At 35.5% G+C, this 19350-nt stretch overlaps 1 protein-coding gene across 1 annotated transcript in view; it reads right to left on the bottom strand.

Annotated features, from left to right (window-relative positions):
- Positions 1–16846, bottom strand: part of LOC143247396 (glycine receptor subunit alpha-2-like) — a 42155-nt gene extending 25309 nt beyond the window's left edge. Inside the window, exons 1-2 of the mRNA XM_076495399.1 lie at positions 16666–16846; positions 2274–2364 (exon numbers count right to left, since the gene is read on the bottom strand). Of these exons, the coding sequence (XP_076351514.1) occupies positions 2274–2335 (62 nt within the window). The 5' untranslated portion in view covers positions 2336–2364; positions 16666–16846. The remainder of the gene's footprint in view (positions 1–2273; positions 2365–16665) is intronic.
- Positions 16847–19350: the final 2504 nt, after the last annotated feature.

The following is a 19350-nucleotide window of genomic DNA, read 5'->3' as shown; positions in this document are numbered from 1 at the left end:
AGAAAACAGAATAGAAGATGTGAGCTGATGAATTGTTTTCTCACAAAAATAAAGATAAACGTTGACGTAGAATCTTTTGCTTGGAAAAATATTATAATAATAATTATGCGTCGCTTACTTAATGTTATGTACACAGATACAGTTGTTATTTAAGCATGTGACATTATAAATAGAACCTAGACTATTAATATATCTTTCTTATTCCAGCCAGCCTGATGACTTATGGAATTGGTGAAAGGCCTCATTGGCAACACTGGATATAGCAGAGGTTAAGTGATTCACATATTATTGTTACATACACTTTGATTTCTCTCACAAAGGTCTTACGATGTTTTTCTCAGTGTTTTAACAGTCATAGAACCTTTTCTTCAGTACAGTGTGTTACATGTCATTAAGTTTTTAAATATCACGTTTCTGTTATGCTTGCCTCTGTTGAACAGAACCGAGCTAGCTCGTGCATCCTGTTGACATATACCGGAGCTGGTAGAGTGTTATGGTGTGTACGTCGAGCTCGCTCGTGCATCCTGTGCTAGACATATACTTCGGAGTTTTTAGCTGGTAAAATTAGAGTGTTATGGTGTGTACGTCGAGCATCGTGCATGTGCTACATATTAGGTTTTAGCTGGTAAAATTAGAGTGTTATGGTGTGTACGTCGTTTACGAGCTGGCGAAAAATTATTACAATAATACTTGTCAAAGAGCTTACATAAATAACGTTCCGTCCACTACTGTGTTCGTTGTATCCCAACCCAGTTGATGAGTACTGGATTGAGCGAATCACATCGTTAGCAGTGTATATGGTAAATATAGTGTTTTTGAAATGCTATTATTATACACTCTGAAATTTTGGAAACTCCCAAGGAACTAGGTAAAAAATGTAGTATTTCAAAATGTGACAGTCCTAATGCTGACGTCTTATGATAACTATGATTGTAATCATTCTTCGAAAGATTGTAAAAAATATATATATATACCACAAGAACTATCGAATGGCTTATATAAATAGCGTTCCAATAATTATTGGAATAAGAGCCCCGTTTTTGTTTTTTTTTGTCAGTTAGCGTTTGCGTAATAGTCAGTGGGTTGTCTCGGGGCACTCCCGTTTTCCCCCACAGCCAAATCATAGGCATTGGATCTTTAGATCCCAGCCAAGGCAACTTTATTGCCATGCTCTGATTCGGGTCGTTTCGCGTTTATGTTCATGTTCATATTTACTTTAACGTCTGCTTTTCGAGTTCTGGTCTGTCTTTTTTCTCCGGTGCTACCTTTGTCTCGCTCATCAATATTATGATCAACCTCATTCCTTCACCCAAAAAAGAGTAAAAAAAAAACCTGCTAATTTCAATAATCTTTCACGAAGGGGGACGAAGAGGAACCACAACGTTCCTGATCACAACGTTTGGAGATAGAATTCTTCAGATTTCTCTATCTCTAAACTAAACCCCTGCCACGTTAGTTTGCGTTTTTCTGTTTGTTATATCTCAACCAGCCAGAGGAGCTCTGGATGGGGCAAAACGCGTCGTTGACGATGGCTTATAGTGAACATTGTGTGGTTAGAATACTCTCACTACACGTTACTATATAATCCAATATGTTATAATGTCAATGTTTTACATTAACGTCCTTAACTATCAATGGACACTTTTTTTTTCTATTGTCACAAGTTCCAAGTTGGTTTGTTTGCATTTTTAATGGTAGTTAGAGTTGGAGATAAAAGCTTAAATTTACCACAATAGTATATTATTTTTAACAACTATTTCTTTGGAAATGTACCGCAGGTAGAGTAAGGTAGTCAAGGATAATGAATAAGGTATAAAAATTATTTTGTGCAAAAGTTGAACAAACAATAAACTAGTAAAAACTGATTTCCTCATATATTATTATTACTGTATTGTGTTAGTCAGCGCGTTATTTGTTTTTTAAATTCACGCCACTGTTCATACAACTGTTTCTTCGAAGGAGTGATTTGTGTCAAATATGAATATGCAATAAAGTATTCTTTGTATTTTGTGTGAAATTACAATTTTCAAGTTAATTAGTGATGCAATAGGCGTGTTTTAGTGCTGTCTCAACTATTTTAAACGTCATATTTGTGCTTTACCAGTTGATGTAGTTGCGTTAAGAAGCACAACATTAAAGTATGTGATAAAATACCACAATAAATTGGAGATATTTCGTATTAACTGGAGAAATAAAAGTTTAGAAAGAAAAGAATATTAACTGGTTCATTGTGTTAGAATAAGGTACTAAAACTATTTTAAAGCAATCCATACCTTTTACTCAATAGAATACAAACGTTGAGCAACATGATGGATATTACTCTAGGTTCTTTCATTTTGCATGTAGGTTCTTCCAGAGCCTTATCTGAAAAACAACAGAAAGCTATAATTTGTCATTAGGTTTTTATCGTACAAAGATTTTTTCACTAAATCAATACTATCTAATAACAGTAAAAAGCACAGTCGGATTTTTTTTTGCAAAATTAAAAGTGAAATCATTATTAATTATACCCAACTAGTTTCGGTAACACAGTTACCATAAGTAGGGCTAATGTCTACAGTGCAAGTTTAGTCTAACTACGACTAGTGTCTACAGTGTTATGTTAGCCTCAATAAGACTAGTGTCTACAGTGTTAGTTTAACTTCACTAAGATCAGTGAGTGCAGTGTTAGTTTAGCCTAACTAGGACTGGTGTCTACAGCGTTAGTTCAGCTTCACTGAGATAAATTTCTACAGTGTTAGTTTAGCCTAAATAACATTATATACACATACTATCACTTGTGATAGTTACTGTGTTACCAGCACTGGCCGGTTATAACCAATAACAGTGATTAGATCTAATGAAACTTTGTTGCCGTCGAAACACAAGTGTAGAGGACGGAGTTTCGAAAGTTTTCCGCTTTTCGTCTTCAGGTGAAAGACTTTCGAAACGTCTTCCTCCACACTTGTATCAGGTGCCGTCCATTCTACAAAGTTTCATTATGAACACTCTGCCTAAACAATCTATCAACATGATTAGATCTTTCAGCATGCCAAAAAAGTAGGATTTTGCGTTTTCGCTCTTAATATGAAGAACACCGTCCCTAGAAAGAAATTATAATATTATCTTTTTTTTAAAGGAAATGACAGCACACATGTCAACCTAATTATATGTTATGTGGTTTACGAACTCTGTGAAAATATATATGCAATTAATACAGTAACGTCAAAATTGAGTAAATTTCGGGATACATTCATCAAGTCCACTGAATGCTTACAAACGCTATTAGGAATCTCAATAATATGTAAATTAAAAACGATTACATTTCACATTTCTCGCACTAATTTCTTAATTGTAATTATTATTATCATTACCATTGTTAATATTCAAGCAAATATATCAACAATATTTTTAAAGGCAAATTAAACAGTAAGAAGAAATAAGAGTTAGATTTAAAAAAACAAAATGCTTAACGTAAATATAAATTAATCCATTACTCTCAAACAGACAAACTCAATAAATTTCATTCTTAATACTTAGGCTTGGAGCATCCTATCGAAAGTTTAAGAACTAGTTAGATTTTTGGCCTGGTATGGCTAGGTGGTTATGACTCTGGACTCGTAATCTGAGGGTCGCAACTTCAAATGCCCGTGTCACCAAGCTTGCTCATCTTCCTAGTTGCAGGACGTCATAATGTAACGGTCAATAACACTATTCGTTGGTAAAAGCGTAACCTCAGAGTTGGCGGTCGGTGGTGATGACTAGCTAGCTGCCTTCTCTCTAGCCTTACACTGCTAAATTAGGGACGGCTAGCGCAGATAACCCTCGTGTAGCTTTGCGCGAAATTTAAAATACAAACTAACAATTAAATTTCAATAATTCATGAATGTCATGAAATAAATTCAACGTCGTGCAATTAAATAGATTTATTTAATAAAACTATTTTGTAGTAGTTTAACTTCAATTGTGGAACTCTTTCCAGGTTTGTTTCTGTTTTAGTGCTTCTGTATTGTGTAAATAATAAATATTCGCGATTTCAGTCAAATTCGTTCTCTTTATTCTGAGAGACTTATTTCGTTTTCCTTTGGAAGAGAAAACCATTCATGTATAGTTCTGTAGGACACTGGTTTGGTTCTGTTTGGAGGAGTGAACCATTCATGTATAGTTCTAAAGGACACTTGTTTCGTTCTGTTGTATTGTAATGACTATTAGTTTGTTTATGTTAATACGACACCTTTGGAAATAATAATTTGTTGTGTTTCGTTGTGCTTGCGGATCAGTGACCCGCTACTGCTGTGGTGTGTCTTCACTTTTCCAAATCGAAAATCATCAAATTTGAATCGTTTAGACAGACATTGTTCACATACGTGATAAATAATATAGGGCTGTACCTGGTTCTGTAACTCATCATAACGTTGACCAAACCAATAATTTGTTGTATAGTTAAATAACTGGTTCGATAACTCATTATAATTTTGACTGAACGAATAAGTCGTTATATAATTAAATAACTGATTCTATAACTCATCAAAACTTTGACTGAATGAATAAGTTGTTATATAATTAAGTAACTCGTTCTATAACTTCATAATGATTACTTTGAATTAACCAGTAATCTGTTATACAGTTCACCAAGTGGGATTCTCGCAAAGGAAAATTTGTCTTCCACGTAAGTGTGTATCTTCGCTAATGAAGTTAATGCCAAGCAATATTTAAACATTTATTACAGACTCAGTAATGTTTGTAGTAAATACTACACAAAATGTCCTAGGAATCATTGTCTTAACAAATACCTAATACTTATATGTTTCTGTACCTTAGAAGAACATGAGAAACAGTGGGCTTTAGATTTAAGTGCCAAGTAAATAGTTTAAATAGTTGTTACACTCGGTCACTTATCATTTAACATTACTCATGTGAGTTATGAATGTTTCTGTTGGAGGAACTTTTACAAATTAAGATAGTCCATACCACGTGGCCTGATTCTAGTTTTTGTGTTTTAATACTCTTATTTGATACCATTGTCGCTACAACACATGTGTGAAAGCACTTTAGCTTACAAGAATCTTAACGTGGTTTGAAGTGTAGTTTGCTGTATCGATCTAACATTAGTGTGAAGAATTAGAACAGAAATGAATGAAAAGGGTGATAAACCCAGGAAATGCCATCTGCTGACTGTACAGCAGAATAACTCTCATGATCCTATATCGACTCATATAAACGTTCAAATAATCTGGTATATGGCGCAGACACCTTGTACTGAAATTGAGAAATTGGTTTGAAAACCACCTGAATGAGGCTGTACAAGACTGGACGCCAGTTTCCTTCATGAACAAGCCCCACATTTTTCTTGACTTCAAGGGCGATCAGAGAATTGTGTAGACTACCGTAGCATTGTGTAGGTAATTTTGCTATTGTGTAATAGCAATATACAGGCCATGATGACAGTATGTAAACTACCAAGACAATCTGTAGATTACAACAACAACGTTTGGACTATCGTGGCAGTGTGTAATCCAACATGCCAAGTTTTTAGATTACCAAAACAGTGTTTAGACTATCATGGCAGTATGTAATCCACCATGGCAGTCTGTAGATTACCATAACAGTGTTTAGGCTATCGCGGCAGTGTGTAATCCAACATGGCAATCTGTAGATTACAACAATAAATTATTTGTCAGTTTCTTAGTTGTCATTTATGATATTTATTACATGAAACTAGGAAAGTAGTTCCTACCAAATTTTGAATACTTTTATTCCATTGACTTATATTAACCCGAATTAATATAATTCCCCAAAAAAGTGACTTCGTTTTTCCCAGTAGTAGATAACATGTAAAAATATGTAATTTAGTTTCGTATGCATGCACACTTCCTTTTATACACAAACATAAAACACAGATATCAGTTCGTTTGTTAGCGTTAAGATTAATGTTTTCGTTCATCAAACCTCCTACAAGTGGCATAGCGGTATGTCTGCGGACTTACAACCCTAGAAATTGGATTTCGATAGCCTTAATGGGCAAAGCACGACAACCTATTGCATATATTTGTGCTTACGTTAAATACAGATGGTCAAGTGAAAATCACGAGACATTTGTGGTAATTAATTTCTCTTTAGTGAAACGCTAATTAAATGAATGGTGCTTTAATTGCCATATTCCCATTACAGGTGACAAAATTAATGTAAATGTAAGTACTGTTTCACTGTGGTGAGCAAAATACTGCTAAAAACATACAGGTAATAAAGAGTTCCCAATTTGCATAAACCTAGCTTTGTGTTCTTTCATTTGATTTGCTCTTATCCAAGATTACTGGATGGAGCTTCTCAAATAGCAGATTGGAATTTGTACTTGGTTTTAGTTAAGCAGTGAAGGCATTATAATGTTATTTTCAATCCCACCATTCGTAGGCACGGCATGATTAGGTGGTTACGATACTTAACTCGCAACCTGAGGGTCGGCTGATGAACTTGTTTGTTTGTTGAGTTCCGCACGAAGCTACTCGAGGGCTATTTGTGTTGGTCGTCCCTACTTTTGGAGTAACATACTACAAGCTAGTTAATGTCATCCACCGCCAACTCTTGTGATTCTTTTTTTTTTTTTAAAGCAAAGGCCCGGCATGGCCTAGCGCGTAAGGCGTGCGACTCGTAATCCGAGGGTCGCGGGTTCGCGCCCGTGTCGCGCTAAACATGCTCGCCCTCCCAGCCGTGCGGGTGTATAATGTGACGGTCAATCCCACTATTTGTTGGTAAAAGAGTAGCCCAAGAGTTGACGGTGGGTGGTGATGACTAGCTGCCTTCCCTCTAGTCTTACACTGCTAAATTAGGGACGGCTAGCACAGATAGCCCTCGAGTAGCTTTGTGCGAAATTCCCAAACAAACAAATCTTTTTAACAAAGAATAATGGGATTGACCGTATCTTATGTCGTCCCAATTGGTAAAGAGTAGATGTGTTCAGTGCTGAGATGCAAACTCGTGACCCACTTCTTACGAGTCGAGTGATCTAACCATCAGGTAATGAATGCCAGGCCTTGAAACTAAGAAAAATATATTTCCTTACTTATAAAACAAGTTGTTTTATACACAAACCTACCAGGTAAAACACTAAATACTTATTTTTTTCGTGAATGTGACTGGTTGTCATGACAATCACTAATTTATTTATACCTCGTCTCTTTGGTTTGTTTTTAATTTCGCGCAAAGCTATACGAGAGCTATCTGAGCCAGCCGTTCCTAATTTAACACTGTAAGACTAGGGGGAAGGCAGCTAGTCATCACCTCCCACAGCCAAATTTTGGGCTACTCTTTTTACCAACGAATAGTGGGATTAATCGTCACATGATAATGTCCCCACGGCTGAAAGGACGAATATGTTTAGTGTGACACGGATTCGAACCTCTCGACCCTCAGATTACGAGTCGAGTGCCTTAACCATCTGGCCATGCCGGGCCTTTGTTTCTTTGATCCAACAACCTTGGTGATTAGTCATCCTTTGTTTCTTTGATCCAACAACCTTAGTGATTAGTCATCCTTTGTTTCTTTGATCCAACAACCTTGGTGATTAGTCATCCTTTGTTTCTTTGATCCAACAACCTTAGTGATTAGTCATCCTTTGTTTCTTTGATCCAACAACCTTGGTGATTAGTCATCCTTTGTTTCTTTGATCCAACAACCTTGGTGATTAGTCATCCTTTGTTTCTTTGATCCAACAACCTTGGTGATTAGTCATCCTTTGTTTCTTTGATCCAACAACCAGGTGATTAGTCATCCTTTGTTTCTTTGATCCAACAACCTTAGTGATTAGTCATCCTTTGTTTCTTTGATCCAACAACCTTGGTGATTAGTCATCCTTTGTTTCTTTGATCCAACAACCTTGGTGATTAGTCATCCTTTGTTTCTTTGATCCAACAACCTTGGTGATTAGTCATCCTTTGTTTCTTTGATCCAACAACCTTGGTGATTAGTCATCCTTTGTTTCTTTGATCCAACAACCTTGGTGATTAGTCATCCTTTGTTTCTTTGATCCAACAACCTTGGTGATTAGTCATCCTTTGTTTCTTTGATCCAACAACCTTGGTGATTAGTCATCCTTTGTTTCTTTGATCCAACAACCTTGGTGATTAGTCATCCTTTGTTTCTTTGATCCAACAACCTTAGTGATTAGTCATCCTTTGTTTCTTTGATCCGACAACCTTGGTGATTAGTCATAAAGTTTCAACAGATGCAGGTTTATCGATGTAAACAGGGTTTGATGCTAGAGGGAGAGAACCGGTACGATGATTCTGTTGTCATAATTCTTTTTATGAAACCGTTCCTGTTATAAAATGTCCAAGTATGTTTTGCGGCCTCCGAACTATCTGTCTCATTGCAGCTACGAAACTGAGCTACATGCAATAACGTTACACAATGAAACCCTGGGTTTAACACAGAAACAAGTCTTCAAGCAAAAGATACTACTAGAACACAACGTTTCGAGCGATTCCTGGAAAGACGTTACGTTGTGCAATATCCTTCCAGTACTGTTGTAGATTGGACGAAGTAATTGAAATTCATGGTGAAAACACTGAACATTTGGTGTAGTGACACCTCTAGTATCGATTCCATAAACAAATTAAATGCACCTCATGCATTTACTAAGAATATTTCGATTAAAAACTGGGTCCTGATACTACCCGTGGTGGACATAGCAGATATAACCGTTTCAACAAATTCACTCTAGACAAATTACTTTTGGCGAGAAAAAGACATGTGGCGATTGGCAACTTAAATGTAGAAAAGGATAAAGATAGTTGTGTAATTATTAACAAAGATTTTTGAAGCTATAAGATTATTAAACGGCCCCACATGGCCATGTGGTTAAGGCAATCAACTCGTAATCCAAAGGTCGAGGGTTCGAATCCACGTCGAACTACATACGCTCGCCCTTTCAACCGTAGGGCGTTATAATGTGATGGTCAATCTCACTATTCATTGGTAAAAGAATAGCCCAAGAGTTGGCGGTGGGTGGTGATTGCCAGCTACATTCCCTCTAGTCTTACACTGCTAAATTGAGGGCGGCTATCGCAGATAGCCCTCGAGTAGCTTTACGCGAAATTAAAAAAATAAACAAATGAACAAAACAAGATTATTGAAAAGTAAGATTTTTATTTCTTCATGTTTGGATTTAAAATATTTCTGATTGAAGCGGCAATCTAACACGTTCTTCTGATAACCGAGAGAGGTGATCTTTGTTGTTCGGTAAAGAATTAATTATTTACAAGTTTCTTTATACTGATAATTTTACCATAAAATAAAGGAAAGGTTAAATAATCAGTATATAATATGTCTTTGTTAAAGGTTTGTAAGCTTTGTAAAGACGTTCTATAAATCTGGTAGCGTTTAAACAATGATTTCTAATTTTCGTCGAATGTTTAGAAAGACGACCCTTGCTTGTTCATCAAAAATGCGCATTTATGCACAGTGGACAGGCATTTCTACATTATATTCGGTAATTGCAGCGTTCATGTTCGCTTCTTTAAATGATAAAAGGTATTATGTAGTTGACACTGAATTAATTCACTCATTAAGGAAGTTGGAACAAATTGGAAAGTTAATGTTTTATCTCAAACATTTGACATCACTTTCCAACATAATGAACTTCTAACAATACCATGAATTGGTTTGTTTCCTTTTTGAATTTCGCACAAAGCAACTCGAGGGCTATCTGCGCTAGCCGTCCCTAATTTAGCAGTGTAAGACTAGAGGTAAGGCAGCTAGTCATCACTACCCACCGCCAACTCTTGGGCTACTCTTTTACCAACGAATAGTGGGATTGACCGTCACATTATAACGCTCCCACGGATGAAAAGACGAGCATGTTTGGTGCGACGGGTATTTGAACCCGAGACCCTCAGATTATGAGTCGACTGCCTGAACCACCTGGCCATGCCAGGCCTAAAAAAGGCGAGCATGTTTAGGGCGACAGGGATGCGAACCCGCGACCCTCAGATTACGAGTCGCACACCTTAACCCACCTGGCCTTGCCGAGCCAAAAGGATGGATCCATGAATTGGTATTATTACTTTTCCTTGCAACACATGATGTATTTCTAACATAACTAATTTTACTACAAATACGTCATTACCCGTGACAGTGAAGAATAATATAGAAACCTTCAATGTTTTCGTGATTTCATGTAACTTTAAAAATAAACTTTCAATTAACACTAACCAAAAATAATTTGATATTTAGAAAACAGTAAACAATTGATATTTCGATATAGCCTAGTGTTTTCTTTACTATATATATTTATATGTAGTTAAGACATATATATGGAAATAAGTAAACAATTTTAACACTTTAAACTACATTAATCGTATATAAAGATAATCAAATTAGCACACATAACATTGACGTAAGTTATTGTAAAAATCAAACCGAAATTTGTATTGCGAATTTTAACTTTAAAATAAATCATTCCAAGAGCTTGTCATTATTGATGAACTCACAATGAATAATATTTATGACAATAGTACTCTAAAGGGGTGGAGATATTCCATCTATCAGACATGATTTATACGCAAATATCAAACTAGTCCGAAACTCAAGGAAAATCACTTAAGAGTTAGAAGTTGAGTGCTTCGACCAGCAACGTTTCAACTCCTTCTGTCTTTCACTCTCTGCAGACATTTGTGGAAAGGCAGTTACTTCTAATATAGTGAGGCCCGGCATGGCCAGGTGGTTAAGGCACTCGACTCGTAATTTTAGGGCTGCGGGTTCGAATCCCCGCCGCACCAAACATGCTTGCTCTTTCAGCTGTAGAGGCGTTATAATGTACGATCAATCCCACTATTCTTTGGTAAAAGAGTAACCCAAAAGTTGGCAGTGGGTGGTGATGACTAGTTGCTTTCCCTCTAGTCTTACATTGCTAAATTAAGGACGACTATCGCAGATAGAGGGTGCTACGCTTGTTTGTGTGTATTTGGGTATGTTCAATTTGTAAATACCCAGGAGGGTCAGGTGCACAAGACCTCTTCCTCCTATTTGTTGTTGTTAGATTTTGGACCAGAGTATCCCACAGTACTCCGGCACTTTTCAGGGCAATGTCCATGTATTGTCTTGATTTGCCCTTTTTTTTTACTTTAATTCCTTTTTTAATATTTTCTATTTTTTCCCATATATATTTATTGGAAAAATTAAAATAATAATACTAAAAAAACAAAAAGAAAGAAGAGAAAAATAAATAATAATAATAATAATAATAATAAATAAATAAATAAAAAACATAAAATATAAAGCGTCCAGTGCATGTGGCCAGCTTGATTTATATTTCTTAAATATATATTTATAGGAGAGAGGTACTTAGGACTACGTTCATCATGTACGTAGTATCTGTCGAGTCGTAAAGAGGGCGGTAGTTATTTAAGTTTGTTTTTTGAATTTCGCGCAAAGCTACACAAGGGCTATCTGCGCTAGCCGTCTCTCACTTAGCAGTGTAAGACTAGAGGGAAGGCAGCCAGTCATCACCACCCACCGCCAACTCTTGGGCTACTCGTTTACCACCTAATAGTGGGATTGACCGTAACAATATAATGCCCCCACGGCTGAAAGGGCGAACATGTTTGGCGCGACGGGAATGCGAACCCTCGACCATCAGATGACGAGTCGGAAGACTTAACTCACCTGGCCATGCTGTGCCTAGTTATTCAAGGAATCTTTAATTTTTAAATAATTATGTTTAAGTAGCGATTTGTTCAATATACCGGGGAGGAAAAACTAAATTTCGGTCATTAGTGTATTGATAAACTGAAAACTAACAAACATACCTTAGATATCTCGATTGATCTCAGTTTACCCAGACTAAACCTGAATACGTTTTTTTAAAGGAGAAGGTGGAAATCGAAGAAATGTAGGGGGGTTTATATATACTGGAATATTATTTTATCTTGTGTAATTTATGCCACTATATTGGGGTAACTGCCTTTTTCACAACTGGTTGCAGACAGTGGAAGGCAGAAGGAGTTGAAACGTTGTTGGTCAAAATACTCAACTCCTAACCGTAAGTTGAAAATTCCGTAGTGGTATTCTAGTGTTACATTTGTATTTTATTGGTGTTTGAGAGAATAAATGTTCCCAAAGCTAATGGCAGCTATGACCACAGGCATTTTGCGTTGTAAGGTAATGAGTAAAGACAAGGACTAGCAATAGACCTTTTTGATGTGAGAATTTCATCGTAAGCAACCTCGGTTTTGGTTTTCATATTTGTATATTGGTAGACATTCTGTTGTAAATAGATCAGCACGAGTTGATGTGACAAAATGTTTTATTGCATCCGTAAATATTTCAAAACATAAATGTTTATTCAACTTTACAATTCGTTATCGATATCAATCTAGAATAATAGAAATAAGCTTTATTATTGTATAATCATATGTTAATATATTTCGTTCTAACATGCGCTCGGCATGACCTAGAGGCTAGAGCGTCGGACTATGAATTTGACGGTCCATTGTTTGTACTTAGTTGTCTTAATACCCATTTCTGAATTATGAAACCATGGATGCGTTATAAGAGTGACTGTCAAATCGTACAATTCAATTAAAGTTGTTGTCATGAGTACTGTTGACTCGATGTCTTCCTTTTTGTGTATGAACCGGAAATTATCGACGGTTATCACCGATAGCCCTTATGTCATTTTACTCAAATATCCAAAATAAACATTCCAAAAGAATGCTTTATTTGTGGGCAGCTACAGTTTTGAAAGTATAGTGACTCCTATTTCTACCAAATGTGTTTCACTATGGGAAAAATCGAACCGTTTTATGATTTTTACAATTTCACTTTTATTGCAAATGTTTTAAATATATCAAAATAGAGCATATGTACATATAAGAAATTCGCTGAAAGAGAGAGGAAGTTTGGTGGGACGGGATTCGAACCCACTACTCTTAGAGTAGGAGTTAAATGCCCCTAACCACTTGGTCATGTCGAGCACTATGACAAAATAACGTATATGAAAAAGAAAAAATAACTTATAAAGCTAGAAACGAAATTATTCGATCTCCTCAAAGCTTGCTCTTTTCAAAATGAGATGTAAGGGGGCGTATTATATTATAATATTATAATATATTATATTATATTGGGTTCCATTCGTCAATTAAGTCATTTTTATGTGTTTACGTGTTTCCAAATGAGTCCAACTAAATTCGGCGAGAAGTAAGAGCTACCATGAAATAGGACTAATCAAAGTCAGTCAAGTATCAAATGGAGACATCGTTCGAATCTTAATGTCTCTGGTATTGATTAATGATCCAAAGATTAATAGAGATAAACCAAACAAAAACAACGAGTCTCTTGCTACACTGTTCCATCATTTGCTAAAGAACAAATTAGCAGGCGGGCTGGCTTGCTTAAAACATCTTATTTTGCAGATGGTAAAACACGAAGTTTAAACAAACGTTGAAACGTTAGACAAAATTCAAAACATAATGAAACCCAAAAGTTTTGTATAAGTAACCAGAACTATGGACAATGGTCATTTATTGAAATATTACAATCATTTATCAATTATTACCTGTTTTGATGGATGAAAAAAATACAAATATCTTTGTGAAACTTCCAAGAGAAAGTACATAAAAAACATCACAGTTTGAAGCTGATAAATCAACTGTTTTTCTGAATTGAAAATAATTCTAGACTAACTTTATACTGAGATTTTGGTATTTGAACACCCATCTTGAGTAAACGAGTTATTTATACAATAAACAGTTAGCCCTAAAAGTAAAGGTGGTAATTACATGTTAGTTTAAAGTAGGTAAGGCATAAAACGAGTTATATACTAATTTTATTTTTTTTTTAAACAGTCTGAAGGCTTATTTTGACGTACTTCTGTTGCAGACTTCATAAGAATTATAAGAGATGAAATGTAATATTATTTCCGGAGATTTGGTTTGAATTGTGATTAGTTTTGGAAAACATTTCAACCCGGAAACAATATTTCTCATTCGGAGATTGTTTCCAAGAGCTGGAGACGCCATATTGTTAGATGAAGAAAGGTTGGTACATAATATTAAGCAAAAAGATACCGAGCAATAAAACTTTTCACAGGTCTTTTTCAGAGGTAAAAGAAATAAATTTCTGTACATTTACGTACAACAGCAACCAAACAAATTTTCGTTTCAAAATTAAATCTGATACAATCAGTTTTACTATTTATCCTGCTTTGAGATTTTTGTGTGTTACTGTTTAAGATACACATATCAAATACTGTTTCTCATACCGAGAAACTTTTGAAATCTTATGAGGTTAGGTAAAGAAGTCTTATGAATTATTTTATAAGATAACGCATTTTATTTCCCCTGCTCGAGTCGAATGTAAAAGGAAGATGGACTCAAATGAGGTAATCACAATTTATTGTTTCCGAATATATCCATCCTATGCTACTTCGTGCTAAAATATGCAGTTGAACACACAAATGTTTAATGGGTATTTCATTCTTCCCAGGTCTCTTTAGTCTAAATTATTAAGTAAGCATTTACTCTTTCCCATTCGACACCGAATTGAAAATAAAACATTTTCTACGAATCATAGAACAGTTCCTAATAAGACTAATGTTTCGTTTTGATAAGAACAAGTTCTAAAATTCTAAATCGAGCTAAATACCAGTTCCTTAAAATATTTTAGTGATGAGTAAAAGAAATTTTCTCATGCCGTCCATTTATAATGTTTTCGTTCATTTATTTCCTAAATATTTATTGTGGAAATACAGAATATTTAAACTTATTTAAAACGCTGGTTGGCCCTTAGGTAAAACTCTGATTTGGTTTGTTTGTTTTGAATTTCGTGCAAAGCTACGCAAGGGCTATCTGCGCTAACTGTCCTTAATTTAGCAGTGTAAGACTAGAGGGAAAGCAGCTAGTAATCACAACCTTCCGCTAACTCTTAAGCTACTCTTTCACTAATGAATAGCGGGATTAACCGTCACATTATAACGCCTCCACTGCTGAAAGGGCGAGCAAGTTTAGTGTGACAGGGAGTCAAACCCGCGACTCTCAGAGTGCAAGTCGAGTGCCTTAACCACCTGGCCATGCCGAGCTTACGATAAAACTCTGAAGTTTGGAAGTATCAAGCAGCTTTGAATCTCTACAGGATCTCAAAATATCTTCACACCAATCTGCGATATCGGTATGTTATAAGAGTGACATTCAAAACCTTATGATGAATGGTAGGGTGTTGCTGATTGGCTTTCTTTCCTCTGGTCAACAGTCCAATTTTTGTTACGTTTGTAAATTACGTTTGCCAGGTGGTTAAGGTACTTGACTTGTAATCCGAGGGTCGCGAGTTCGAATCCCCTTACACCAACCATGCTTGCCCTTTCAGTCATGGGGCGTTATAAAGAGTAGCCCAAGTGTTGGCGGTGAGTGTTAATGACTATCTACCTTCCCCTTAGCCTTACATTGCTAAATTAGATTACATTGCTAGAGCACATAACCCTCGTGTAGCTTTGTGTAAAATTCAAAACACATCATTTTATTATTTTATAATTCATGAAACCAACTATTCAAACAGCCATCTTTTTATTGTTTCTTATAGTAACCATATAAGATTCTTCACAGTACGTTACTTCTCCACTGTGTTAAACAGTTTCATATTTCAGTCTAATATTACTGATCATTGCTACGGAAGAAATCGAATGTTTAGTCTGTTTAGTTTATAGCAGTTCTCATTCGCACCTACAGAAAACTATCACTGGCTGATACTTAGGTGGATGGCATCATTGGAAAACAAACAGAATGCAGCTTCCTGTATCTCTTTGCTTAGATACATAGATTCCTTGTCAGCTCAATTTACAACTGCGTTGTCTTCTCACGAGTACGTCTAACTGTATTGTGACCGAAAACAAACATCCACCAGATAATAATCACTACAATAGGCGAAGAATTCGGTGGTGAACAGTTTGTCAATTTTTAAAAAATTAAAATAAACTTTAAAGAGTATTGTAGTACATTAATAAACTCGCAGATGATTATATAAATATACTTGGAATAAATTTATAAAATGTAGAGATAAGGACTTCAGTGGTAAATAAATTTCATATTGATTTTGGACAGGCAAAGTCTAGAAATAGATAAATCAGTCCCAGTTCACATGCTTCTTAATAATTTTGAACAACATTATTGATGTAAAACAATCATTCTATTTTAAATTTCAAACTTATTTTATAAGCATGCCAATTTCAGTTTATTTGTTTGTTTTTTTTAATTTCGCGCAAAGCTAACGAGGGCTATTTGCGCTGACCGTCCCTAATTTAGTAGTGTAAGAATAGAGGGAAGACGGCTAGTCATCACCACCCCCCGCCAACTCATGGGCTACTCTTTTAACAACGAATAGTGGAATGGACCGTTACAGTATAACGACCCTAGGCTGAAAGGGCGAGCATGTGTGATGTGCAAGGAGATTCAAACCCACGACCCTCAGATTACGAGACGAGCTCCTTAAACACCTGGCCATGCCAGTGACTCTAGTATCCATAGCTTTTTTTACTTTAAAAAAAATCTCTAGACAAATAGGTACATAGGTAACATCAAATATTAAAATAAAACGAATCAAATTTCAGTTGTCAATTACATTATACACTAAAACTAAATGCTGCTACATTTCTTTCTCTCTAGCCAATAAGCAAAGAAGAAGAAAAATAATTTTACTTACCTTTGAAATTTTAAAATGTTCAAGGGAGATTTTCCTTTCATAAGTGTGTCCTTAACAGGGTGAGAAATAGTCATTCTGAATGGTCACATTGCTAATTTCTATCTGAATTTCACGAGGCTGTATTCAACAACTTTTAAGATATTCTTACACCACACACGCGTTTCTAACACCGCGCCATCTCAAAGTCTGCACTCGCCTTTTCTTCTCAGCCTTTATAGGAATGCGGTAAACGATGTTAGACCATGCGCAGTGGTAATCACTAATATACTATTTACCTTCCAAGTACTGTGCCGCTAAAGAACGATAGAGGTAGTACTGTTGAACTAGAAGCCATTTTCCAGATAATTATGTGGTACAAAATTACCAAAGATGTATTAGAGTGAATGAAACGTCTGAAACGTAGAAAATAAAATCGATGAAATTGTTTAGTTTGTACTTAGTAAGCTAGTATTAGAAGCAGTATATGATTAATTATTAGTTTAGTCATTGCTGCGGTAGCTTCGAGTATATAAAATTTGGTTTGAATTTCGCGCAAAGCCACACGACGTCTATCTGCGCTAGCCGCCACTAATTTTACAATGTAAAATTAGATGGAAGACATCTAGTCATCACCAACTACCGCCAACTTTTGAACTACTCTTTTACCAACGAATAGTGGGAATGACCATAACATTATAACACCCCCACGGCTGAAAAGACGAGCATGTTTGGTGCAATAGGGATTCGAACCCGCGACCCTCAGATAACAAGTCGAGTGCCTTAAGTTGATGACAATGCCGGGTCTATAGAGACTTTAACTCACGTTTATAATTTGAAGATATGGTGTGGCCGAGTGGCAGATTCTAGATCTGCTTATGAAAATATCTAAGATTTACTTCTAAACACACTCACCAATTTCGGCTGTGGAAGTAACCATAAAAGATGGTTACAATATTTTGGCTTAATTTGTTTGTGTACTACTTCCATAATTTGTAACATATTTATGGGATGTTTTATGATAAATTTGAAATCAATTAAATGTTTTACGTGAATTTGACTGAGAAATAAACTGTAAAAAGTTTGATTGTTTATAGTAAAGCACAAAGATACACAATACACCGTTTGTACCGTGCTGTGTCCATCATGTACCTCGAAACCCGGTTTCTAGCGTTAAAGGTGAATTTTACAGAAAAAAGAAAACTTTGCAGTCAAAAGAACTACTCATACTGATTAATTTTGCAGGTTCACATTTTTTATAAAAATATATGCTAATAAATGAAACATAGAACATGGTGCAGAAAGAGCCCTTTCCGAACGGCAATCCCAACGTTTTATTTTTTACGTTTGCCGCTAGGAAACGTACTGCGACGTAATAGTTGCCAAACAAACCGCCAATGCCAGCGCGTTGAATGTAAATAAACATGGCCAGTGCATACGGAGAAACAGAGGCAGAGTCTGTTTTGACTTTGTGTTCTGAACAGTGTCGAATAGAGCCATATCAATTCGAACCTACTCTGAACGAACCTAGAATAGTTACTTTTGACACAGATCTGACAAGATCTAGTCAGGATTAGCACCTTCATCATCACTTATATGAACATCATCAGTATCATCAGCATCTGTCACTTGTGATACAGAGGACTTCTTAGCAGCAGGTGATGATTCTGCAAAAATCAGTAAAAGAATTACATGTTTATGAACAATGTACTGTTTACCAGCAATAGTTTATAATAAATAATCAAAATAATATTAACAAGACTAATCTGATTATTGAATATTGTTAAATCATGAATGAAAATGTCATATTCATATTCAAACTAACTTATCAGTACCACAAGAAAATTCTATTGTTGGAAGAATATTTCTGTCTGGGTAGCTACAATCTTCAAGCCAGGTGGGAATACTTGTACACCTCTGGAAACAGAATACCAGCCAGTCTGTGTTCCTCTTGGAATACTTAAGATAGGCTAAAACAATAGGTTTTATTTAGGTATTGAAATAATAACATTCTTTCACGGTCAGATTCAAATTAATGTAAATAAAATTTTACATCAATTATTGCAACTTATGAATGTTTAATCTAACAATCATGATCTACTTACAAGAGTCTGAACAGACACACTCTGAAATGAGTCAGCTCTAGAGTCTTGGCAGTCATTATCAGGGGTGGGCTGGATCACAACTTTCTCTACAGAAGTAGGCACTGTGTCATCAGCAGCACTTTCCTCTAAAAGCTGAAGATATAAGATTATATATTAAAATAACATGCTTTATGAGGTTTGTGAGATTTATATTTAATATGACAATGTCAAAGTACTGTGTTAAGATTAATTTTATTATGAAGAGTTATGGAAATATGTTATTGTGTTTATATTTGATTTTTTACAAGTCTAGAATTTTTTTAAAAATACATAACATGTACTTGATCACTTCAACATGTTCAAGACATAGTCTTATTTCAATTTATCTTGAAATGTTAAATTTGAAAAATGGTATTCTTCAAACTTTTCCATATTTAAAAATGATACAAAAACATCTACAGAATGATCAACCAGCTTTTAAACTTGGAATATAATCTATTTGGGATAGATTTGTCCACTGTCTAGACTAGGAGATTAAGATTTCACTGACTTTCAGGTGCCACAAATGCAAAACACGCTCATGAATGTGAAATGTGTATGTCTAGTTATATTCTTCAAAAACTTG

Source organism: Tachypleus tridentatus, chromosome 3 (assembly GCF_004210375.1).
Source record: "Tachypleus tridentatus isolate NWPU-2018 chromosome 3, ASM421037v1, whole genome shotgun sequence".
In the NCBI taxonomy this organism is placed as follows: Eukaryota; Metazoa; Arthropoda; class Merostomata; order Xiphosura; family Limulidae; genus Tachypleus; species Tachypleus tridentatus.
This window is presented reverse-complemented; position numbering and strand designations above follow the sequence as displayed.